Source organism: Eulemur rufifrons, chromosome 7 (assembly GCF_041146395.1).
Source record: "Eulemur rufifrons isolate Redbay chromosome 7, OSU_ERuf_1, whole genome shotgun sequence".
Taxonomy (NCBI): domain Eukaryota; kingdom Metazoa; phylum Chordata; class Mammalia; order Primates; family Lemuridae; genus Eulemur; species Eulemur rufifrons.
In genome coordinates this window covers 228623034-228649218 of record NC_090989.1, presented here as the reverse complement: position 1 = coordinate 228649218, position 26185 = coordinate 228623034, and the positions used below count along the sequence as shown (strand labels likewise).

At 42.3% G+C, this 26185-nt stretch overlaps 1 protein-coding gene and 1 long non-coding RNA gene across 4 annotated transcripts in view; one reads left to right on the top strand and one right to left on the bottom strand.

The window, feature by feature from the left end:
• PDCD1LG2 (programmed cell death 1 ligand 2) overlaps positions 1-2957 on the bottom strand; it is a 44400-nt gene extending 41443 nt beyond the window's left edge. For both annotated transcript variants that reach the window (XM_069474191.1, XM_069474190.1), the window contains exon 1: positions 2903-2957. In XM_069474191.1, the coding sequence (XP_069330292.1) occupies positions 2903-2957 (55 nt within the window). The remainder of the gene's footprint in view (positions 1-2902) is intronic.
• LOC138387257 (uncharacterized) overlaps positions 1-26185 on the top strand; it is a 98077-nt gene that overhangs the window by 32298 nt on the left and 39594 nt on the right. The window contains exon 3 of one of the 2 annotated variants that reach the window (XR_011233929.1): positions 1949-2040. The exons of the other annotated variant lie outside the window; for it this stretch is intronic. This is a non-coding gene — a long non-coding RNA (uncharacterized lncRNA). Of the gene's footprint in view, positions 1-1948; positions 2041-26185 lie in introns of those variants that run through there. 2 annotated transcript variants of the gene reach the window in all.

Genomic DNA, 26185 nt, shown 5'->3' with positions numbered 1-26185 from the left:
CATCTCCAGGAAACACAAAACAAATCATTTGCATTGCCTCCCAAGATAGCTTCTTCTTAAAGCTCATTTCCTCCCATTTCACAACAGAAGTTTATGTTTGTTCAGACTCCTACACAATGTACTGGAGAGGTGAGGGTGAGGGCTGCTTTACACAGCCACTTTCTTCAAAAGAACTCCGAGGTTCCTGGTTGAGGACAAAATCCTGCTCTGTGCACCTGACTCATGGTCTGCTCAGTGCAGGAGTACTGCATGGAGACATGTCTTAGCTTAGAAATCCTTTCCCAACCTGATTCTTCTCCTTTGTGTAACTCAGCTGTCTGCACAAGTCATTTTGGAGCTGAAGACAGGCCAAGTAGAGTGACTCGGGCTGTTGGCTCTGCCCCAGAGTGACCTCAAGCATCACCACAGTCATGTGTCCTCTGGTTTTCATCCACCTCTAGAGCATGGGGAGAGTGGGAAACATCACTGAGAAAAGGAAGATTGGCGTTGCTCTTTCCTCCCACACGTGACAAGGTATAAAAAATATTTCTAGGTTACAAGCTTTCCTTAGGTTTGGAAATAAAAATAAAGAAAAAATCAGCAATAAAGCTGTACTAATCAAGAAAGTATGATATTGGCAAAAGGATATACACATAGATTAATGGAACAGAGTAGACCCACATAAAGATGGCTCTGATTTTTGACAAAGATTCAAAGGCTATCCAATGGAGAAAGGATACATCTTTCAACAAATGGGGCTGGAGCAACTGAACATCCATATGCAAAAATAAAATGAGCCTCAACCTATACCTCACACCTTATACAAAAATTAACTCAAAATGGATCAAAAACCTAAATATAAAATGTACAACTATAAAATGTGTGGAAGAAAATGCAGGAGAAAATCTTTTAGATCTTGGGTTAGGTAAAGAGTTCTTAGATAGGACACCACAAGTATGGCCCATAAAAGAAAAAATTGATAAATCAGACTTCATCAAAATTAAAATATTTTCTCTGCAAAAGACATAGTTAAGAGAATGAAAAGACAAGCCACAGATTGGGGGCAAATATTTGCAAATCACATATCTGATAAAGGACTTGTATCTGGAATAAAGAACTCTCAAAACTTCACAGTGAGAAAATAAACACCCCAGTTAAAAATGGTTAAATGATTTGAATACACACTTCACCAATGAAGATATACAGGTGACCAATAAGTACATAAAAATATACTTAATATCATTAGCCAATAGGAAAATGCAAATTAAAATCACAATGAGATAATTCTTTGCACCTATTAGAATGACTTAAAAAAAGAAAAGAATATCACATGCTGGAGAAGATGAGGAACAATTGGAACTCTATACATGGCTGGTGGGAAAGCAAAAATGGTACAGCCACTATGGAAAGGTTCGACAGTTTCTCATAAAGTTAAACCATATACTTAACCATATGACCTAGCAATCCTATTCCTGGGTATTTACCCATAAATGAAGTGAAAAATCTATGTAAACACAAAAATACCCACATGCAAATGTTTATAGCAACTTTATTTGTAATCAACAAAAATGGGGAAAACCCAAATGTCCTCTAACTTGGGAATGGATAAACAAAATGTAGTATATATACAATGGAATATACTCAACAACAAAAGTAAATGATGTATTGATAACATGTAACAATATGGATGAATCTCAAATGCATTATGCTTAATGAAAGAAGCCAGACAAAAAAAGAGTATCTAATGACTGATCTCATTTCTACGATATTCTGGAAAAGTTAAAAGTATAAGGACAGAAAATAGATCAGTAGGTGCTTAGTCTTAAGAGTTGGGAGAGGGTTTTTGTTTGTTTGGCAAATGACATCAGTGTTCTGGATCTTCATTGTGGTAGTGGTTATATGACTATGCATTTATCAAAACTCACAGACATTTTTACAAAAAAGAATAAATTTTACTGTATTTTTCTAGTGCCAGACCGGGCCGGGCCAGACTCTCCCAAGAGAGGGAGAAGAATGTGACTGGGAAAAGATCAGATTTGGACCAGCTAGAAGGGAGGAGAAAGCTCTTCAAAAGGTTATCAAGTGCCAAAGGAGCCATTATGTATCAATCAAGGGCAGAATGTTAGATGATTCCTTGTGAAGTCTGGACTGCTATCATTGAGGACCTAATCCCCTGTCTCTACCTCTGTCATATTCTCTTAGCTCCTGGTTTTCATCCAAAATAACACAGTCATGGTCCTGATTGCACCCTCCAATGGTCTGAACAACCTTCCCCAGGAGAACAACCAACTGTGAAAGTGCTTTCCTTCCTGCTCACCCGCAACCTCCAATAGAAGTCCTTCCTTTAAGTCCAAAGGCATAGTATTAAAGTTCATTGTTCATTTGGACTTCAGGAAGAGTCTGAGTTTTCTATTCAAGTAATCCACATTGAGGTATGAATGATCAATGACTGCTACTGTTGCTTTTTAGAAGAGGAACTCATATGAACATCTAGTAATAGGCAGAATGTTTGCAAGACATTATCTTTAGAGTAACAGAGTGCCCTGTCAATGTCTCCTTACTCTCCCTGCCAGAAGGGAAAGGGACAGCTGCTTAGCATCTCACTTTTGAGGAAACTCAACCCCTGTTCTCTTGTATGGGTTCAGATGTACATGGTCCGAGTGGCCCTGTTTCCTGTCATGGCCCTCATTGGATAGTGGGGATAGATGGATCGATATTCTCAGGCCCCATTTCTGTAAGACAGAGACATTGGCATGTACAAGCCACCCTGGACAACCAGTCTTTTTGTGGTGCTTGTAGCAGTCAGAAATCATACTTCCTCTCAAAGAAAGCCCTCAGCCTGAGGACCACATTCTCATTATTGGCTTTGGCTAAAGGCCACTACCTGCTACTCTTTCTCAGACTCTCCTTTGTCCTTTCTTACCTGTTGTCTGATGAAGCTGCAATCCCAGGCTCAACATTAGCCGGAGGAAAAACATGTTCTGTACTTGATCTGAAATAGATAATTGAAAGTCTCAGGGACTTACATAACTTTGCTGGGTCTCTTTACTTTGTTGCTTGCTCCCTCAGGAAAATAGAAATAACAAATCTTGTGGGTGCAGTGGAGCTGGGAAGAGAAGTTATAGGTTGATGGCAGGGAGAAGAGGAAGTGAGGCACTCTTTATCAATCCAAATGAGAAGCTCTTCTTCCTTTTCTAATGGCCTTTTCGGAAAATGAACCAGTCCTCGTGCCTCACACACATTGATGTTATCTGCATCTCTTTGTCTCTCTTGTGAAGCCTTCCATAGTTTTCTCAGCAGCAGGCCCTTGACCCCCCAATCTTGTTTGTCAAATGAATAATGCACAAAATTTTGTTTACCTGGATTGGAAGTCTGAGAATCAGACACTCAAATACAGGGCTCAGTAGAAGAGAAGTACATTCTCAGTAAATACTTAGTAGTTGACTGAGCAGGCAAAGTCGTCAAGCTCTCTTGACTGCTGCAATTGAGTTTGCCCATCACTTGAACTACCTTTTACTAAGAGGTTTAGACAGGGAGAGCAGGAAACCGGCTCTGATGAGGGTGCCCCACCTTGGTCCTGCTCTACCTTTTTCCTTTGCTTTCTTCATCCATGGACTTCTCATGGTTGAAGGCAAAAGAGACAGGGCACACCACTGTCAGCTATTCTGCCCTCAAAGAGGCTTTCAAACTTTTATTAGCCATGGCATCATTTCTTTCTTTTTTTTTTTTTTTTTTTTTGAGACAGAGTCTCACTCTGTTGCCCAGGCTAGAGTGAGTGCCGTGGCGTCAGCCTAGCTCACAGCAACCTCAAACTCCTGAGCTCAAGCGATCCTCCTGTCTCAGCCTCCCGAGTAGCTGGGACTACAGGCATGAGCCACCATGCCCGGCTAATTTTTTCTATATATATTTTTAGCTGTCCATATAATTTTTCTATTTTTAGTAGAGGTGGGGTCTCGCTCTTGCTCAGGCTGGTCTCGAACTCCTGAGCTCAAAGGATCCGCCCACCTCGGCCTCCAAGAGTGCTAGGATTACAGGCGTGAGCCACCGCGCCCGGCCCATGGCATCATTTCTTCAAAGGAAATCTGTTGGAGCCATCTATCTAAATCAGGTACAAGCGGAGTTGCTCTGAGCATGACAGAAAGCCAGTGGATTTGGATCAGGAGAATGACATAACCTCATTTACACTTTTAAAAGAGGACCCAGCTTTGGTGTAGGCAGTAGGCTGTTGTTGGGAGGGAGAGCAGTAAGGAGTAAGGGAAGTAAGGAATGTCTTTGCAGAAATGATGATAGCTCAGGTTAGGGTGGTGGGGCTAGCAGAAGTGAGAAGTGGTCTGTTGGAGATTTTATAGATTTCTTTCTTTGTCGTTTAAAATTATTTTTAAAAATTTTCAACCACTTTATTGAATTATAACTGATGTACAAAAGAGGGTTTTATATATGTTTGTGTGTATATTTAAAACACACATTTTTAAAGTATATAATTCAGTGGTTTTTAGTATATTCACAGAGTTGTGCAACCAACACCACTATCTAATTTTGGAACATTTTCATTACCCCAAAAAGGAACCCCTTACTCATTAGCAGAAGCTCTCCATTTCCCCTTCCCTCTCCCCCATCTCCTGGAAACTACGAATCTACTTTCTGTCTTTACCAGTTGCTAATTCTGGACATTTCATATAAATGGAATCATACAATATGTGGCCTTTTGTGACTGGCTTCTTCCACTGAGCATAGTGTTGTCAAGATTCATCTGTAATATAGCACATAGCAGTACTGCATTCCTTTTTTATGACTAAATAATATTCCCTTGTATGATATACTACATTTTGTTGATCCATTCGTCAGTTGATGGATATTCACATTGTTTCTGCTTGTTGGCTATAATGAATAATGCTTTCATGAACGCTCATGTACAAGTTTGTGTACACATGCTTTCAATTCTCTTGGGCACATATGTAGCACTAGAATTGCTGGATCAAATAATAATTCTATATTTAATTTTTTGAGGAACTGCCAAACTGTTTATGAAATATATAGTTTGCAAATACAATATCCCATTCTGCCATTGTCTTTTCAGTTTCTTAATGAGCCCTGAGAAGCATAAAATTAATTTAAATTTTATTTAATTTTGAAGTACAAATTAATCTAATTTTGATAAAGTCCAATTTATGTAGTTTTTCTTTTATTGTTTGTACCATAGGTGTCATATCTAAGAAGCCATTCCCTAGTCCAAGGTTACAAAGATTTATAACTGCATTTTTGTGTAAGAATTAAAAATGTTCAGTGCTTAGGTTTTTGGTCCGTTTAGAGTTAATTTTTGTATATGGTATGAGGTAAGGCTCCAAATTCATTCTTTTGTATGTGGACATCCACTTGTCCTATACAATTTGTTGATAAAACTATCCTTTTTCTATTGAATTGTCTTGGCACCCTTGAAAAAAATCAATTAACCATAGATATATGCACTTATTTCTGGGTTTTCTTTTCTATTTCATTGAACTATATGCCTATCCTATGTCAGTACCATACAGTGTTGGTTACTGTAACTTTGCGGTAAGTTTTCAAATCAGGAAATGTGAGTCCTCTAACTTTGTTCTTCTTTTTCAAGATTTTTTTTTTTAATCTATTCTGGCTCTCTTACATTTCCATATTAATTTTAGGGTCAGATTGTCCATTTCCACAAAAAAAAAAAGAAAGAAAGAAAGAAAAAATAATTTTTGGTAGGGATTACATTGAATCCATAGATCCATTTGGGAATATAGGTGACTTAATAACATTAAGTCTTCCAATTCATGAATATAGCATCTTTCTATTCATTTAGGTCTTCCATATTTTAAAAGAAGACCTGAAGGGAATTACTGACAGGTTGGATATAGAGTTTGAGAAAAACAGAGAAATCCAGGAAAATTCCTAGGTTTGGGGCTTGTACCATTAGGGCAATGGAGTGCTATTTATTAAAATGGAGAAGACTGCGGGAGCAGCAGATAAGGGAAGGGAAACTAAGAGTTGTGTTTGGTGTAGGTTTGGTTTGAGATGCCTGTTAGACATCTCAGTGGAGGTGTTTAGCAGACAGTTGGATCACAGATGGTTCAGAGTTTGGGGTAGAGATATAAATTTGGGAGTCATCAATGTATAAGTGTTATTGAAAGCCATGGGCTGCATGAAATTACCTACATAGAGACAGGAGAAAGAGAAAGTGGCCAAGGACTGAGACTGCCCCTGGGGCATTCCAACATTTATAGATCTTTGTGAGGGGAGGACACCAGCAAAATAGATTGAGAGGAAGGGTAAAATAGCAAATGAGAGTGTGTATAAACTGTGTATTTTATTTTCTGTATTCTGATGCTCTGACATTCTGGGACTTGCAGATGCTGAAGGAACTGCCACTCCCCAACAGTTAGCCAAGTTCCAAGAGACGGTAAACAACTTGCCCACTAGCACACCTTACAACTGCAAATAAACAGGGTCCACACCCCCAACTACCTCCTTCATTGGGAGCTTTCACATTCCCAGCCACTGTCCACTTGCCCTAATCACTGCAGGGCCAGGTACCAGAAAGCTAGGGACAGCCCCTATGCCCCAGAGTCTGCTGATATTATTCATATAGCTGATCCTAAATCTGTGTACCCTGCCTCACCCATTCCTTCCTATGGAAACACAACAAAGGCTCTTGCCCACATCTCCCCTACTCGCCCCCTCCCGCTGACCACAGTGCTTGCTGGTGTGGTCCCCTGTGGCACGGTGGGCCCTCTTCTTTTGGGATCTGTGAGTATAACATAGTATCTCTTCAATGGCTACCAGCTCCAGATCTGTTGGCCTCATGATAGCTAAATAATAATAAAATCTATATTTTAAAACACAGTGCTACAAAGAAAGAGTAATCAGTACAGCCAAATGCTCCTAAGAGTTGGATTTAGCGGTAAGGAGGTCATGGATGATCCTGACAAACACAGGATCAGTGAATTTGGTACAGACGAAAGCCTGAATGGGTTCGAGAGAGAATGGGAGGTAAAGATGTGGAGACGAATATAGGCAACTCTTTAGAGAAAAGTGCTGTAAAAGGGAGAAGGGAAACGAGAAAATAGGTAGAGGAAAACATGAGGTCATCCGTGAGCTGTATTACTGTTTTTATTTGAGGGACAGAGCTTTTACAGCAGGTAACAACTGGGAACAGAATCAAGTGCTTCCCACAGGGAAATGTCATGGCACACCTTAGCAGGACCTGAAGATACTCTTCCTTATCAAAATGCAAATATATCTAGAAAAGGTACCATCTTAAGCTGCACCAACAAGTCTTGCCAGCATTCTTAGTTTTTAGAACATGAGAGAATAGTGTCATCTTACGCTGCACCAACAAGCCTTGCCAGTATTCTTATTTTTAGAACATGAGAGAATAGTGTCATCTTACGCTACACCCACACTTGCCAGCATTCTTATTTTTAGAACATGAAAGGATGGCATGTAACATAGTTCTAGCAACAGAAAAGATCCCTGGATCACCCACAACTGGCTTTAACTTCCCCTTTTTCCTTAGCCTTCCAAGGGGACTTTCCTAGCACACTGCCTCCTTGAGCAAACTGAGGGACAGACAGTTATAAAGGTACTTTCCAACCACCAGCCTCCTTTCCTAATCATCTTTCTTCCAGGGAAAATATGGTCCATGCAATGGTTAAGAGCTCAGGCTCTGAAATTAGACACATCTAGGTTCAAATCCTGGTTCTACAAATTATTAGCCTCCAACACTTTGGACAATTTATGAGAACTCTTTTTGCCTTATTTTCCTATAATGCTAATAACACCCACCTCAAGTCACAACCTTGAGGGTCATGTTACACCTACACATTTCTCATCTCATCAGTCTGTCCCCTAGTCTTGTTCATTCTACCTCCTAGGTACTTTGTGGATGATACCTCTCCTTTCTTCCACTCTCCTGCCGTCACCTTAATTCAGCTTCTTGTCATTTCTCCTTATACCACAGCGGAGCCTCCTCACTGCTATTTTTTACCTTCTCCTCTTGCTTCCCTCTGCTCCATCCTCCATTTGTTGAGGTGGAAGGCACAAACTTTGGAATCTTCTTAACTCCTTTCTTCTCTCACCTTACATCCGACTCATCAACAAATCCTATCGTCCCTTCTTTTAGATACATCCAGAATCTGACCATTCCCATCCACCTCCACAGCTTCTATATCGGTCAGAGCCGTTATCATCTCTCATGTGATTTCTGCAAATAGTCTGATAACTGGACTCTGTGATTCCGATCTTGCCTTCCTACAGTTGATTCTCAACACAGCAGCCAGGGTGATTCTTTAAAAATGTAAGTCAAATATGTTTTTTCACAACCTTCTGTTGGCTCAACATGTCACATGGGGTAAAATCCAGTCCTTCTGATAGTCCAGGCAAGAGGCACCTCTGTCTTGGGCCCCATGCTTTAGAGGACCCCCGCTGTGGCCCCATCCTTTAGAGGACCCCCGCTCCCAACAGGGTAAGGTGTTTTCAGGGCTGAGAGGTGTCTTCTAGAGCCCTTGACCTTCTTACCTCCACCCATCACAATCTGGATCCTTGGGACACTGGAATTCCCTGCCTGAATGGCCCTAAACCTGCTTAGGTCTGTGTGGCTTCTTCCCCAGATCCAACCCTCAAGGGAGGCCCTCGCGGCCAGTGTGCACATCCCTATACCCAGGTACTTTATTGCTCTTTCTGCTGAGACTGCCTTATGTAAAACTGCAAGAACAGCCCCACCCCCACCCCAGCATTCCCAACGATCCGTAACCATCTTTTTCCCTCCAAAGCAGTCATTACCATCTAACATAACATACAATTTGCCTCTTTATTTTATTATTCCCTATCATCTTCCATAAGAATGTAAGTACTAAGAGGGTGAAGGTGTTGCTTATTGCTATGCCTTTAGCCCTATAACAGTAAATGCACATACAGTTAATATTTGTTGAATTAATTTATCCCTTTACATAGCAGGCAGAATAATGTCTCAAATAATCAAATTTGATCATGTCACTCATTTAAAAGGCTTCACTAGCTCCCATTATTTACAAAATAAAGTTCTCCTTAGTGTGGCCTGCAAAACTTTCCCTGATCTGGCCCCTCCTGCCTCGGCCACATGGAAATACATGTGCATTCTATAAATAGGACCTCACAGCTGCTTTGAGAATTCTAATCTTATTTTATTTCTTCTAATCTTATTTTTCTTCTACCTCAATTCCTTCGTCAGCTTTAAAAAATTGTATTACATCATATGTCTCTCATTAAGTGGCCTTACATTCTTCTACATTCAACACAAGCCTTTCCTAACTGCCTTAGGCTGTCCCTTCTGCCGCAATTGTTTCCACAACTTACCCTCTAGTGTTAGCAATTAACTCATTTCTGGTGTGCTAAGTTGTTACACTTCTGTCTTCCCTGCTAGAACAAGAGCTCTTTGTGCTTAATTGATTTCTCATAATGTTTGCTGAATGAACAAAGAAATGAATAGGTGCGTGCATGACAATTTAGCATCACACTCAGGAATCTGAGACTAATGGCTCCCAGTTGGCTCCTTCCTCCGTGGGAAAAACAGAAATCTTAATTTGTTTATTTTGACCCAGCCTAAGGAAGAACACCCCTTCAATTAGAGCCACTCACAGCAGAACGAAGTGCTAATGGGGTGGGGAGGTCATAGCCCTAGCATTATCAAAGGGTGCATGTGGAAGCAAGGGTTTCCATAAGAGGTGGAAGGTGATCCCTTTTCAACAGTAAGACTGTTTACAAGGTTGTCACCCAGAAGAATGTTTTCACAGGTATCTCAGGCCCCTCACCAATTTCTCTCAAAACACTGGTCAATCTGTAGAAGATTCCTGTCTTCTGGGTTCCTTGGGCGAACCGTGTTTTCTGAAAAGAGTAGCTTCTTAGTGTCTTTAAAGTTAGGGATGTATGCACTCCTTTATCCTTAGGCAGGCAAGGCCCAAAAGAGTTTCTTTAGAGAACTTATGGAATGCATGGCCAAAATGAGTTAACTTATCACGTCATCTACAGAGCATCCATGTGGAAGGCACTCCTTTAGCCCAATGGATGAGCATTGTGATGACTTTTCCCCAGGAAACAAAATGAACATGTTCAAACAACCATGCCACCTCTTTCGTCTCCCATTTAAAAATTTAATGTCTTATTGTCTGTTCTGAAGTGGCTGTCCATTTTCATTTAAATTGTATTGGGAGGGGGTAGAAACTGGAAATCATCAAGTTCTCTAACATCCAGTTCTCTTCACCCAACCACAAGTAGTGAACAGAAATGCTTGTGGGTCCTTGGACAAGGTATGTGAAAAAATACTTTGTAAATAGGAAAGCATTCTTCAGATTCATCGTCATTATCACTTACAAGGGTGAGTGGTAATCTTTGATCTAAAAATCCCAAGAATTCCTACATGACCATTCCTTTCAGTAACTCCACTAAGATCTCACCTGGAAAAAGTCTACCTAGTCTTTAAAACTCACTCAGGGCTACCTTTTCATAAATCCTTCCCTGAGCCTCCCAAGCAAATGTTTGCAGAACAGTTGTACCTCTCAGGATATTTTTTGTCTGCCTTGTATTTAACAGTTTATGTTTATAATCAACTTTTTCCCTAGTCCAATTTTAGCTCTTAGTCTCCTCCCTGCCCCAGCCCCTCATCACAGGGTCTTGCTCATTGCCCAGGCTGGAGCGCAATGGCTTATTTACAGGCACTATGGATCACAGCTCACTGCAACCTCGAACTCCTGGCCTCAAGCAATACTCCCACCTCAAGTAGCTGGGACTACAGGCATGTGCCACTGTGCCCACTTTATTCTGTTTATTCTACATAAGAAGTACTCATATCATTTATGCAATGGCATTCATCGTATCTTTCCAGAGAAATCAAGACAACTTCTGTAAATTCTGAGGACAGGTTTGTAAGCAAAATATGAGGGAATCTTTTCAAAGCACAACTTGCGAGAGGATCAAAAATCATAGTAGTTGCTAGCAGTTTCACTTCTTGGTTGCTATAGGCCAAGTTTCTTGACATTTCTGCTGTCTGTGGAAATCTATTTGCAAACGGATAGATGAAATGAAATTTGTGGTGCTGAAGCTTTAGCTGTTCTTTTATTCTTTCTTTCTTTCATTCTTTCTTTCTTTCTCTCTTTCTCTCTTTTCTTTCTTTCTTTCTTCCTTCCTTTCCTTCCTCCCTCTCTCTTTCTCTCTCCCTCCTTTCCTTCCTTCCTTGCTTTTATTCAAAGCATTTACTTGGTATTTACCACAAGCCATGCTCTAGTATACAGAGGTGAATAAGACACAGCCAGTGCTTTCAAGGAATTCTCTGATCTGTAGAATAACCAAGGCATAGACACTCTATGGAAATATCTCAAGAATGCTAGCAAATAATTCCTTTGTGCCATAATAGCCAGCATAAAGGATCATGTTTGTGTAACACTGTACTCTTTGCTGAACATTGTCAGTCTCATCTCCTTCTGCTCCTCCCTTTCCCTAAGTGTCTAGCAGAGCCCTGGGTGTCCATGAAAACCTAGATAAGTACACACCCACTTGTATTGAAATACCTGAATTAACCACTGTTTCTGAAGCGAATGGTCTAAGACAATGATTGTAATTAGCAATGTTTTAAAATAATTTGAATTTGGATGCCTTTGGGCAAGTGATGCAGAGATTGCCCCAGGTCCTACCACTCCCCCATGTATTATGCCTAGCTGTCACATGGTTTTGTTACTTGCCAGCCCCTACAGGCATCTGAGTTTTTAGGGGATCTTCGAGCCAGTGCTCTGCTTTCATAGGTGGATGAGTAATTATTTGATCTCTAAACCATCTGTGGCATAGATAGACTACCCTAGTCTTAAGATTATATTCTACTCATTTTAATGGGGCCCTTAAACTCAAGTTGAATCTCGATTTTTTAGTCAATAAATGCTGAGTTCCCATTTTTTGCAAGTCTTTATATGAGTGTGTAGAATTCATAGAAGGGTTTATCGAAGAAAGGGCCCCTGCCCTTAAAAGCCTTATAACATAGTTATAAGGTTAAAACTCACACCCATGAGAAATGGTAAGAATTGGTGTAAACGGAGTGATAAAATTGCAAAAACCCTGGGAAGGGAGACTTCCCAGAGGGGTGCGATTTGAACTGGGCCTTTGAAACACAGGCATGGGTAAGGTTTGGAGTTGAAGTCATTCTAGAGGGCACTGCAGATGGCTCAGAGGCAAGGTCTCAGAGGTGAAGATGCACAGACCTGCTGAGGGGACAACGAGCAGACTAACAGTGGCTGGAAGTTTAAGTTGAGAGGAAAATGTTAAGGGTTTAGTGTCATGCAGTGCTGCTAATGGAGAGATAGTGACAGTCTCTCAAAAACTGGGTGATAACACCAGGGGGTTAAAACAGATGACATCTGTTTTGTTTTGTTTTGTTTTGTTTGAGTATAGAATTGGGGGTGGGTAGAATTGACAGCCAGCCATTCAATTAGAAGGTCATTATATTTATCTAGATATTTGGTAATAAGGTCCTGACTTGGGGTCAGAAAAAGGAAGCAAGGGAGGGGAAAAAGAAACCTACTACAAGACAATTGACAAAACAATTGACAACTGATCAGCCATACAAGAGAGAAAAAGAGAAGCAACATGGTTGCCTGTGGTTTTAAGGCTAGACTATGAAGATGATATTGGAGCCATGGGGGGTGGGTGGGGGAAATAATAGATCAGGAACTAATTTTAGAGGATAGACAATGAGTTCAGTATGAGTCATGGGGTAATGCAAAGCATTCAAGAAAACTGTAGGTCCAGAGTTTGAGACATAATTTAGGGCTAAAGATAAAGAAGTTATTTTTAATATGGAAATGTTAGTTGATATTGGGGAAAGAATGAACTGTCTGCGGGGGAGAGTAAAAAGAAAAAGTCTGAACTGAGGAATGCCCCAAAATTTGGAGAGGAGGAGCAGAGGACCAGAGAAGGCAGAGACAAGGTGGCCAGAAGAGTATGAGCACCTCCCCATAGCAGGGTCTCCCAGCCAGTGGGGGAAATCTCCCAAAGCAGGAGTGGTTAATAATAGAGAACTATGAAGAATAATAACTGGGAATCTGTCCTAGGGTTGTTAGAGACAGCTAGAAGGCATCAGAGGTGACTGGGGCTAGGTAACCTTTCGGATTCCTTATCTATCCTGGATTTCTGTGAGTTGATGGGAAGATAAGGGAGTCCAGCTGCAGTGGAGCGGGGTGCAACATGAGGATATGAAACTGCAGTTGCCTCCTTATAGGGTAACCCAAGTATGCAACAAGTAGTCACATGGCAGGTTCAGACATTGGCGTGTGGAATAAAAATGGCACACAACAATCTATGGGTCGCTGTCCAATGCATTGTAAAGCAAATCAAGTCTGAAGCGTGACCCATAATACTGTCTTTGAGGACATTTCCACCATGTCCTTTCAAACCAACCTCAACTGTATATTACACAAACATTTCATTTCTGGCGATTCTCCTGACATTTCATCAAATAAATGAATTCAACCATTCAACAAGTACCCAATTCAACAAGCACCCTATGTGTAATGCCAGGCACTGTGCTAAACACTTGGGACTCAGGGAACCTTAAAAAGCTGTGGTCCTTGCCTATGAGGAGCTCCAGTTCAATGGAAGGGCTCACAGGAAAAACCCGAGAAGACATGTTGAAGCAGCAGACTAGGAAGAGCCTGCTGATGGTGAGAGCTTGGGTAATAAGGGTGAATAGAACAGGTTCCCATGGCAAGAGCAGCAAGAGCAATATTGTTTGTCCACTCATGGAATCTTGGGCTGGGAAAAGAGCTAGCAGGACATCCAGGTCAATCAGTGTTGGACTCTTGATACAACTGTCTGATTACTGGCCCCACTGAATATTTTTACTTTGCATTTGTCAGTTTGTGTCTGTCATTCCCTACAGAACCATAGAATTTCAGGGCTAGAAGAAGTCCTGATAAGTAGGTGACCTTACTCAAGCTTTACCTGTCCATATGAACCCATTGCCATCTCTCTTGTTTTTGTGCCCAGGTGGTGAGCAATCCATAGCAATAGTTGCAGTTTTCTTTAACACATTGACTGTCACACCAGAAAAAAATTTTTCCCTGGAACCATGGTGTTTTATTAAAACAAAACAATCCTTTCTAATTTTTTATTTTTTATTGTTTTCTGTGCGTGAGTTATAGGCAATGCAATCCATGTTTTGAGAATTAAATTGTCACTGTTAATTGTAACAACAAGAACATCAACAAGATATTCATGAACCAACTGCAGGGTTTTGCTTCATGAGGCCCCAGGGGCTAAACTAGCCTGAGTTCAATACAACTCACACGGCAGTCAATGTGTTAATTTTGCTACCTTTTCTATGATCATTTTATATGGAAAAATAAGCCTTTTTGTAGGCCCCAAATTATGCTTTTGTTAAATAATGATACCTCAATAAATTAATAAAATATTAATTTTTTTCCCTAACAGCTTACTCTTAGAGCATAACTTGTAAACACAGGCCAGCCTGGAATGTTGACTGCCTGCCAAAGGCATAATCACAAACAGATGTCAGTTGTAGAAAAGCAGAGTTTTAAGTTTTTCACCACTAACCCTCCAAAAACTCTGAGAGGCAATCTCAAGCATAGTTACATTTTTCTACAGTGCACATTTTTGGTACAGAAAATGTCTCACCTCCTAAAATTGCCCAATAAGAATAGTAAGCATAGGGACTAGCGAGAGAAATCCTACCATTGTGGACAGGAAGAAATTAGCTTGTTTGTGGCCCTAAGTACAATTTCTGAGGAGCAATTTCTCCTGCTTCATATGAAGTGGAGAGAAGGCATGCATTTCCCCCACCGTGGCAGCCTCATCGTGGTTCACACTATAAACTCACAAAGTAGGAGACAATCTCAACCCACTTGATACTCACATGAGGACTTGGCACAGCTCCTTGGGCAAAGACGTAAAAAAAAAAAAGCAACAAACAGTTGCTGTTTGTGTCAGATTCCCTTATGGACGCCAACAAAACAAACAGCCAAAACCAAAACCAAAATCATCAACAAGCAGTATCTCCAACCCAGGATTCTTTCTAGCTGGGACATTTGAGGATGGACAACAAAAAAGCAGTCAGCATTGGGGTGAAGACATATTAAGGAAGAGAAGAAAAGATGTGGTCACGTCCATCCAGCTCAAGCTTTGCCGTAGCACGAGAGTAATTCAAACCAGAACTGGGTCTGAGGAACTGACGGAAGCACAGTGTATTGGGAAGTTTTGGTTTTACTTTCAGCATCATTTGTCGTTTCTCTGCATGCAGGAACCCCTTGAGCAGTGTCCCTGGTGATGCACGTTTAGGAATAGGAGAAAGGGAGGGAAAGAATACCAGCATGTCCTAGCTATGTGCCAGGAGCTTTGCATAGGCATCTCTTCAGTATCCTAGGGCTCTCGTAACAAATTACCTCAAACTGGGTGGCTTAAAATAGCAGACACTTATTCTCTCATAGTTCTGCAAGCAGAGAGTCTGAAATCAAGGTGTTATAGGACCACACCCCCTCTGAAGGTTCTAGGGCAAGAACACTTCCTTGTCTCTTCCCACCTTCCTCTTCCAGTGGCTCCTGCAATCCTTGGCTTGTAGCTGTGTCATGTCACTCCAGTCTCTGCTTCCATCTTCACATGGCATTCTTCTCTGTGTGTATCTCTGTATGTCCTCTTCTCATTAGGACACCAGCCTTTGGATTAGTGCCCACCCTAATCCAGTATGAACTCATCTAAAATTATTACATCTGCAAAGACCCTATTTCCAAATAAGGTTGCATTCCGAGGTCAGAGGTAGACGCGAATTTTGGGGGAATGCTAGTCAACCCACTATTGTACCTCATTTCATTCTCAGAGAAACTTGTAGTCTAGGTATTGTTAGACTTATGGTATACATGAGAAAACAGAGTTGAGATCAACCAATGTTTTCTTAGTTGCACAGCTGAAGTTGAACTCAGGCCTTGGTGGCCCCACTGCAAGCTTCGTGGTGAAATTAAAACCAGGTGGCAAGGAAAGGCCAAATTGAGTGCAAGTCTGGACGACCAATCCCCTTCCTACCTCCTACCCCCTATTTTCCTTGAGCTCATCTCAGTAGTGACAGGGTCTGAACACTCAATATATTTTCTTGGTCACATTTCTCTAATGTTTCCTTGTCCTCTCTTCTTGGCTCCCCTCTAAGCCTCCCCTGCCTCTTTGTTTTTCTTCTGCGAAAGCAGGGCTCTCCTTTCCTCCTTCTTGTTCTGTATCCTCTTTTTACTCCATCCCTTAAACAAGAAAAAAGCTTTCTATAATAGTAGCTACAAATGATAGTGGCTGCCTAGACCGCAAGAATGGGGGCTGTGTCTTTGGGAGCTGTCCTTCCTCTGGGGACCTGCTTCTCCACCTACGGCTCTAGGCTTGTGGTTTCTGTAGAAGTTGCCACACCCTCACCTGACCCTGCCTCCCTGTAGTGACGGCTGAGGACTGGACAGATGTCCCCTGCATGGCTCTGAGAGTTCAGTATCTGTGGAATCCACACACCACCTGCCAGAGTGCCCGTCCCTCTTTAGGAATGAGGCACCCTCTCCATCCTCTATCTGGGGTAACCTTCCTCCTGCCTAGCCCCCCACCCCCTGTTTCCTGTGGGCAGCTCAGCTCTGTTTCTTCCATCTAAAACCAAGGGGAAGCCCAGGTGTTTTCACGACAGGGCTAATTAAAACTCAAACTAATATCTTAGCAACTTAGCCTGCCTCATAAATCTATGAGCCTATAAAAAAAATACTGAGGGGAACATACCAAAGTCTTAACGAGGGCATTTCTGGGTGGAAGACTTGTAGATGATTTTTAGTTCCCTCCTCCTTCTTCTTCTTCTTCTTTCTTCTTCTTCTTCTTCTTCCTCTTCTTCCTCTTCTTCGTCTCCTCTTTTCTTCCTCTTCTTCTTCTCTTTTCTTCTTCCTCCTCCTCCTCTTCTTCTTCTTCCTCCTCCTCCTCCTTCTTCTTCTTCTTTCTTCTTCTTTTTTGCTTACATTTTCTTTCTAAATAGCCTACCATGAACACAAATAACTTTTGTAAAGACAGCAATAATTTTAAAAAAGCAGTAATGGAAAGTATAGTTAGACTGGTAAACAATAACAACAAGAAAACATTTTAAGAACTTAGTGAAGGGCTATGTGTATTTCTAATTTATTTAATTTATGTTTGTTCCCTATGTAATAGAAGATCCCTGAGAGGCATAGGTAAATCATGTGTGTGTGTGTATAGAATCAGGCTCCCCAACATTGCATTGATAATTGGTAATAGAAAATTAGAATTTAGGTCATACAATATTACACTATAATAAGCATAATAATCTCACCAGTGTACACAGCTAGTCTATGAGGCTCCTTCCGTTTTGTAGAAGGGAAAGTTGAGACAACAAGAAATTACAGAGCTTAACCACGGTCACCCTGTGAGTGCAAAGCAGAGTGGGGAAGAAACGTTACAACCATTTCTGATCTTTCTTCCCAAGATATTTTCCCCCAAATGCAATGTAATGTAAATGTAATGCAATGCAATGCAATGTGATGCAATGCAATGTATGTATGTGATATGATGTAAGTGTTCCTGTAAATCACCTAGGACAGACAGTGCTTGCCACATAGAAGGTGCCAAATCAATCTTTACTATTTCAGATCCAAAAAAATAAGTCCAGCCTTTCTTACTTTGCTTGGCCTTATAGGGAAAAAAAAAGGACACAGCCTGAGGATGAAAAAGAAATGCATCTGAATTTGGGGGGCGGTGGGGAAATGAGCAAAGAGCAAGAGCTAAGGAAGGCGCAAGAACTGCGAGGAGCCAGCGGTTTATCTAGAACCAGCCTTAGCAACATTTCCAAAGTCAGGAACCAAGGTTCTGATGCAAGTCTATCTCGAATGTGATGAGAGGGAGTGGAAGCTAGCCTCCTCTCTTGAAAATGGGGACCGGGACTCATGGGTGGAGAGAGGGTCATAGGCAGCTGGGGACAGAAAGAGGAGGAGGGAAAAGTCCACATGGGGCCAGCCTCCCTCGTGTCACCGTCGGCCCAGGGACTTGAGGTCGGTCACTGGTCATCATACTCCAACTCATGTACTTGGCTTGGAATCCCTCCTGACCCCTGCCTGCTGGGGAAGGCCTGGTCTCAGGCGGAGGGAAGAGAAGTTGAGGATTGATGTTATGGCCAGAGCAACTAAGATGCTTGTTTGTTCTTAGAAGGACAGAAGTCTAGGCTTGGCTCATTCACTGAAAGGAGCTTTTCAAAATAAAGGGAGATTTATTGTATGTGTAATGGATTAGGTGGTTTTCCTGCCTCAGCTTTCTGTCCCACCCCATCTTACTGAAGAGTGAAGAAATAACTGAGGAGATGGCTCCTGGTGAGAAAAAATTATGAGCTCACAAAGGTCAAATTTAAGTAAGGCCTGCCTCTATAGCACTGGAGGGTGACTATAATTAATAATAATTTATTCAATTTTTTCAAATAGCTAGAAGAAAGGAGTTTGGATGTTTTCAACACAAAGAAATAATAAATGTTTGAAGTGATGGATACGCTAATTCCCCTCATTTGATTACTACACATTATATACATGTATTGAAGTATCACACTATACCCCATAAATGTGTATAATTATTATGTTAATTAAAAATAAGAATAAAAAAGGAAAATAAAAGAGCTGTACATGACTAGGCAAAAAGGATCACACTGTTTCCCATAAATATGTACAATTATAATGTATCAATTAAAAATAATAAACAGGTACATATGGACAAAATCTTGAAGGCAATAAGAAAAATAAAGATCATTTTGTTAATATGGTAAGAAAAAAATTTAAGAGCGTCTCACAGGTGCAGAGGTGGGACAGGAAATGAGGGTAGAGAACAGAGGAGGATGGGAGAGGTTGAATTAGTCCACTGGCCTTTAAAGATGAAAAGTAAAAGAGGGGGAATTAAGAGGCAGGGAGAAGGTTCTGAGAGCCTAGAGGACGTATGTACTGTCCTCTTCCCCTCTCATTCTTGGGGAGAGGAAGTGGGTGCTGGATACACATCCCTGAAGTGTGAGAGTGCCTTACACAGAGATTAACACCTGCTTCTTTACAGAAGTTTCTGAAGGTGGGAGGTTCACTGGATATCTTATCCCTGGGGGGTATGAAGGGCTGTAGGGTTGTTTTCAGGAATGAAGAAAATGGGGGCACCTTACATCCCAGAACCCTGAGCCCTCAGGGATCACCAAAGACCTGATACTGTGGCTTCTGGTGATGCACAAGGGAGGGAGGGTGGAGGCACGGGAGGCCTGGGCCCTCATCAGAGGCCACTACCATTAGACTGACCGAGGCTAAGACCAGGGACATTTCTCTCTCTGACTCCAAGATGATAGGGCCACAAGTTTAGCCTATTCTGGGAGAAGGAGAGAGCTTTGAAAAAGATATGGGGTTGGAACTTTAACTGAGACCAACTCTGTCAGTTCCTCAAAAATGTTAAACATAGAGTTACAGTATGACCCATATTCTACTCCTAGGTATATGCTAAGAGAAATGAAAATTTATGTGCATACAAAAATGTCTACATAAAGTGTTCATAACAGCATTATTCATAAAAGCCCCAAAGCGGACACAACCGAAATGTCCAGAAACTGATGAACAGGCCAATAAAATGTAGTATGTCCATGCCGTGGGCTACACTTCAGCTTCAGACAGGAATGCAGTACTGATGCATGATACGATGTAGATGAGCCTTGGAAACATGATGCTATGTAAAAGAAGCCAGTCACAAAAGACTATATATTGTACGATTCCATTTACATGAAATGTCCAGAATAGGCAAATTCATAGGGACAGAAAATAATTAATGGTTGCTTGAGACTGGGAGAAATAACAGGGAGTGGGGGAATGATTGCTAGAGGGTATGAGATTTTATTTCAGGATGATGAAATGTTTTAGAATTGATCATAGTGTTGGTTGCATGTCTCTGCATACACTAAAAATCACTGCAAGGTATGCTGTACGTGGGTAAACTGCATGGTATGTGAATTCTATCTCAAAAGCTGTTAGAAAACACGAGACTAGACTGAGTCATAACAAGTGACTTGAAAATTATGAAATCGGACTGAGATTTGATGAAAGTCACTCACTACCCAGCCGGCTAGGAGGGTTTGACAGAAAACCGTTAGCCACAGTTACTAGAAAAATAAAACATTTGATAGAGTCTCCTGGATCACATTGGTGAGATCGTGTGGGCGGGACCTAAACCCGTCAGAGGCCAGGCAGCCGGCACAGCGCTTTCCTTGCTCACGCGCAGGAGCGCTTCGCGGAGTCGCTCTCCCTCAGCTGGAATCTGCGCATCGCCTCTGTCCAGCTCCACCTGCCGATTTCCTCAGTCTTTCCCTCCCCTCGGAACCTCTTTTCTCTTCCTCGTGGCCTCTGCTTTCTCAGAATTTCTGCTGCCTTAACACAATACCTGGCCCATCGTGGCTTCTAGCAACTTCCTGCCCTTCAGTGTCAGGCCTTCCCACCTCGGTCTTGGAAATGTAAATGGCTCAGCCCCTTGCAGTTGACCATATCCCAGAGTCTTGTCTTCTTCCGGCTTCTGGTGCCGGGAAGCTGGAGGAAGCAAGACTGTGGGACCCCCACACCTACACACGCTGCAAGATGAACCTGGTGTGGCCCCAGCAACTCCGCACCCGAGGACCGCCAGCGCCAGCCGGTTCCCGCGGGGACTCTCGAACCAGGGCTGATGAGGGCTACAGCATATTCCCAGGACTCAACTGAGGAGGAAATCTATCTCCTGAAGTCTGGGCCGATGTCTTCTGGCCCTAAGACCCGTAGAAGCAGAGGAAGTTCTTGGACCAAACAGGGGAGACATCTGAACTCAAACGTAGGTCAAGGAAATCAGGGGTTCTCACAATGACTCTTTGGTTTCAGCTCAGTTTAAAAAAAAAAAAAGAAGAAAGTGAAATGATGATTCATCTCTTTAAATACAGTCAAAAGGGGGGGGAGGAGACAGCTGACTCATATTTTGGGGTCAGGTTAGTGCTTCCCAAACCTGGGGGCACATCAGAATCCCCTGGGGAACTTGAAAAACGTAGGGGTGCCCGGGCACTACCCCAGACCTCGTGGTTCAAAATCTCCAAGGGTGGGTACAGGAATCTGCATTTTTCAAAACTTATCAGGTGGTTCTGAAGTAGCCAGTTCTGCTGTAATTGGATTAGCATTAGGGATTTGGGTTTGGTGACGTTGGTGACAGCAATCATTGAAGGGAAGTGAGCAAGAGGGAGAAAAGAAGGTAAGAACCCAAAGACAAGTTTTAGCTGTTTCAAGATGGTGGCTTACGTCTGTCCATGCTTAGATTTTCTTTCACTAAGAAAAGCTGATATCGGGAGCCTCGATTTACCCGTGGGGGTGGTGGGGGTGGTGGGGGTGGTGGAAGCACGCAGGTATAAGTTATTCTCTCCTAAGGTGACAGTTAATGGCAGGCAGGTCTGCCTTTAGAAACCATGGTAACTGGTTAGGGGGGTGGACCTATGCGGAAAGTAGGAAGAGCAGTTGACGTGGAGGGCGGAGACGCTGGATTGGCCTCACTCCTCACTAGCCGGGCGGCTTGACCGCTCCGAGCCTTGGCTGTAAAATGCCTGAACTAAGAGTCAGAGTTTCGTGAATTATATTTTGTAATTTTTATAGAATAGAATGCTTAGAATTTCTCGAATTAGGTAATCGATATAAAATAGGACCTCCTGGACCCTTTTGCTTAAGTGGCACATTAAAAGTTGGTGACTTCTTTATTTAATGACCATACTCACTCTGAACTCTATGTCAGGTAAGGTAGAAAACGGAAACAACAAATGAAGAAATCAATATGCAAGTGTTGCTTTCCCTGCCTATTACTCTGGAATGGTAGAGCTACATGGCTGTAATTTCCAGTTATTCACTCAACCAAGGATGGTTATTTATTGAGAAACATTTTGTTCAGGTACTGGGCATGCAGAGGTGCACGAGACAGTGTCTCTGCCTCGAGGGGCTCATGTGCAGTGTGGAGAATGACAAAGGAACAGGATTATTATACAGGGTGGTAAGTGCAGAGACAGAGAATGCTCAGCTTTCTTCCAGGCTACTCTGACGCTTGCCCCCTGGGGGACACTGGGGCCTGTGTCTCTCAGCCTGAAACGGGATGTCGGTGGTGGTGATGGGGCAGTATTTGTGCCACAATAGAAGGGGCTACTATTATAGATGTGTATATGGCACGAGAGGGGACTAACTAATTCTAAGTTGACTGGCCTAAGAAGGCTCCTGGTTTTAGAAAAGAGGGAACAGAAGCTTAGAGAGGTTAAGTAAACGAGTGGCCAGTGGGAGACTGAAGAGTCTTCAGGAACAGCAGGGGGAAGAGCACAGAGTCCTGGTCCCTGCTGGCAGCAGCCACCTCTGTCTCGTCACCCCCTCGCTCCTCAGACCTCAGCACCTTCGCACCTTCCCTGCAGATCAGGAACAGGTAAGCCGTGTGGCCAGCAGTACAGAGGCTTTGGAAGCAGACTTCTGTCCAAATCTCTGTTTCACCCCTTGCCAGCCCTGAGACCTTAAACAAATGACTTCATCTCTTGGTGCCTGTTTCCTTATCTGCAAGATGGGAATCATAAAAGACTTGCCTCAAAGGAGTTATTGCACAGATTAGATGAGTTGACACATGGAAAGTGTATTTAGAGCAGCGCCTGTTGGCATATAGTACCTGCTCAATAAATGTTAATCATTTTTTTCCTGTGCTATTACCTGATTGGGGTGGCCAACCCGAGATCTTATTCCCAAAACATGATTAACTTAGCTCATTTTTCCCTTCAGAATTAAAATTTAAAAATTTAATTTTCCCGAGTACAAAATAATACACTGTATCATTGTAAGTTAAAATATCAAAAAAAAAAAAAAAAAAGTAAAGAAGAAAGCAAAGATTATCTGAATACCCAACCCCAGAGAAAATTGCTATCAGGATTTTGGTGAACATAATTCTTTATAGCTCTCTGGGCACATCTATATGAACGTAATTTTAATAAGTGCCATCATATCAGAATGCAGTTCAATGAACTGCTTTTATCACTCATCAAAGATATGGGCATTTTCCCACGTCAATAATAACAGATCCCGTGATTATCTGTAGAGACTGATAAGTATGTCATTGTATTGGTGTGCCATAATTTGTTTACGCCATTCCTTCGTGATGGCCATTTAGATTGTTTCCAGTAAGTGTTGATATTACAAAACAATGGCACCATGAATGGCCCTGCCAAGTCAGCTCTGCACCCCTTTCTGATTATTTCCTTCAGACAACTTGCTGTAAGTGGATCAAAGTGTATACACCCGAAGACACATGTTCCAGGAGAGTAACTCATTGCAGGACAACAGATTAGTGTGTCAGCTGCTTTGCCGGGACCTAAGTGGCTGTGGCTTTTGCAGCAACTCAAGACCTAGCTGTGGGAGGGCAACCAGGCTGATAGCCAGTGTGTGGGATGGCAAAGTTTGAAGGCTGTCCCTAGCCACAGGTTTCAGACATTTTTCAGGCCCAAGAGGGGACTCTATGGGAGAATTTACTGACCTCTTTGTTAGACCACCAGTGCCCTATAATTTCTCTGAATTTCTGGCTTTTCTAGGAAGTCAGGTTAGGGAAGTTCAATTGGCTGAAAAATGTCATGTAATTTTGAGGAACCTTCTGACGGTATAATGGCCAAGGGTATTTTGTTCCAAGCAGGCTTACGACAGGTTTTTCCAGGCCCCAAACTTTCCTTATCACCTGGCAGTAATCCTGAGCATTTTTCTAAGCAAATAAAGCTGGAACGTGAGGCAGCAAACAAAAGTGGTGGCCAAAGGACCCATCAGCTTGTGCTGGCTGGAGAGTAGTAAAAGACGAGTAGAGGGTGGGAAGGAAATGGCCACTGGATGGACTGCACCAAGGCTTGGCAAGCTGGGCTGGGTCCTCTCATGGGTGGAGGAAGGGAAGGAAACTCCTGGACCCCCAACCCAAACCAGAGGTCATCCAGTCTACACATTTCCCTCCAGTCTCCCTGACCACCTCAGATGTGGTTCTGGGTTGGAACGTTCCATCACACAGGCGTGGGGTAGGTGAGGAGTGACCAGGAAGGGTCAATGGAATGTGCATTCTGCTACTAACTTTAGTAATTCCTAACTGGAGGGAAAAGCAGTAGTACAAGTTACCATTCACGGAAGTCTAAACATTGCCAGGGCAATTCCAAGTGCTTTATGTGTATTAACCCGTGGAACACTCACAGCAACCCCAGGACGTAGGTACTCTCATTGTTCCCATTTTACAAATAGGGAAACTGAGGCAAAGAGAGGATAGACCATTTGCTGAAGTTCACACATTGAGCAAATGGGAGAACAGATTTAACCTCCATAATCTGGCTCCAGGTTTCTTTATTTACTATCGTTTCTCTTTATTGTTATGATAGTGCATGTAATAATGGGCTTCTGTGATTCCATCTTTAACTAGACACTCCTAAGACAAACAGAAAAATATATATATATCATCAAAAAAATAAAAAAAATATCATCAGGGATAACTCTAGAGAAATTAATGGGATCAATCTTGAGCTGGTTGAGCAAAGTGAAGCCACTTAAGAGTGATCAAAAGCTGATTAAATAAAGGATTGAATGGAGCCCCACCAGGCCTGGGGTCGGGAAGGAGAAAGGCATCTTTCAGGGACAGAAAGATGGGACTCTAGCTGTGGGATTTGGGATCGTGTGTGACACTGACAAACTCTGCGTTAAAGGTAGGATGTATGGGGGCATTTTTGCTTTTACTCTTTGTCAACTCTCGTTCCTATACCTTTCCCTCCCTGTTTCTTCTGTCCCTTCTCCTTAGGCTGTCACTGCTTTGCACCCAACAGACATACACACTAGCAATCTCCCTTGCATGCAGACATTCTCTATGTGTGTATATACATGTGTGAATGTATCATACGTACATAATTTGTCTCCACGGACTATTAATTTTCTAAAAATATTAAGTCATCCAATTTCATAAACATTTTACTCCATACAATGTGTATCCAAGGTCATTATGGATATATACTGCTCAAGAAAACAGGAAAGCAGTTGGGCCAAATGAGGTACCTACCTGAGACTTCCGGGGTCCAGCCAAGAGGCCTGAGTCACAAGGTGATGTACTAAGAATGAAGAGAATGGGATGCTGTTGGGAGTGACCAAAGAGCGGAAAGACTCAGCAAGCCCTTATGCAGTGGGTAGGATGGAGCCTCGTGAGGCTGGGAGGGCTGGTCTGGAGAGGGGTATAGTGCATTTCCATTATGGTACAACGGCCAGCATATTCGCTCCCTGTCCACACCCACACTGGGCAGTCAACACCCCTTCTCCCCTAGCAAGGGACTTTAAGGATGATTATGGTACTTTAACCTGACACAAGCTCACTCACAAGAGATGTTTGCTATATCTTCTTTTTGATAGATGTGCGTGTGTGGGGGTGCACGCACACACATGTGTATGTACTTACTCATTTCCAGGAACATCCTGAAGTTCAACGCAGAGCATTCCCATAATGGTCCTGACCTTTGAGGAAGTAGCCTCTGGTCTTACTTCACTCTCTCCACATCCACCCCTCGGTTCCCCATTGGTAGCACCTCCCTTCATAGCCACCAAACTCAAGGCTTTTCTGACTCTGTCCACAGAATTTCCCAGTGTCTCCCATTCACATAATCCAGGAAAAATAGAGAAATTTCTTTGAATTCCATGACCTACATTTATCAATATTTCTTAGTAGCAATTTGGGTTTTCTAGATCCACTTTCTCTAAAAGTCCCAACTGTCTTCACAACTTTTAATCCTATTAATCAACCTACCCAGAAACACCAACCCTCTTGAGAAACAATAAGGACATTTCTTCTTTCCAAGTAATATCATGAAATCACTTTTGGAACAAAGAAAGAATCCATATTCAAGGATTCTAGGATATCCAGAAAGGTTTTAATGCTATTTACAAGGGTCTATAACGTATAACAAAAGAGTACAGATGAGAAGTGGGACTAGAAAGGGGGGGGGGAAATAAAAATAGAGCCAGAAGTACCCTCTCTTCCTCTGCCTGGGCACAAGCCAGGAAGGTGTGCTGGCTGTCAGGGTCCTTGGCCTTGACCTGCTTGCATTACCATCAGCGTTTTCCAGGCTTAGGGCACCCACACCAGCTGTTCCCCCTGCTCCATGCCTGGT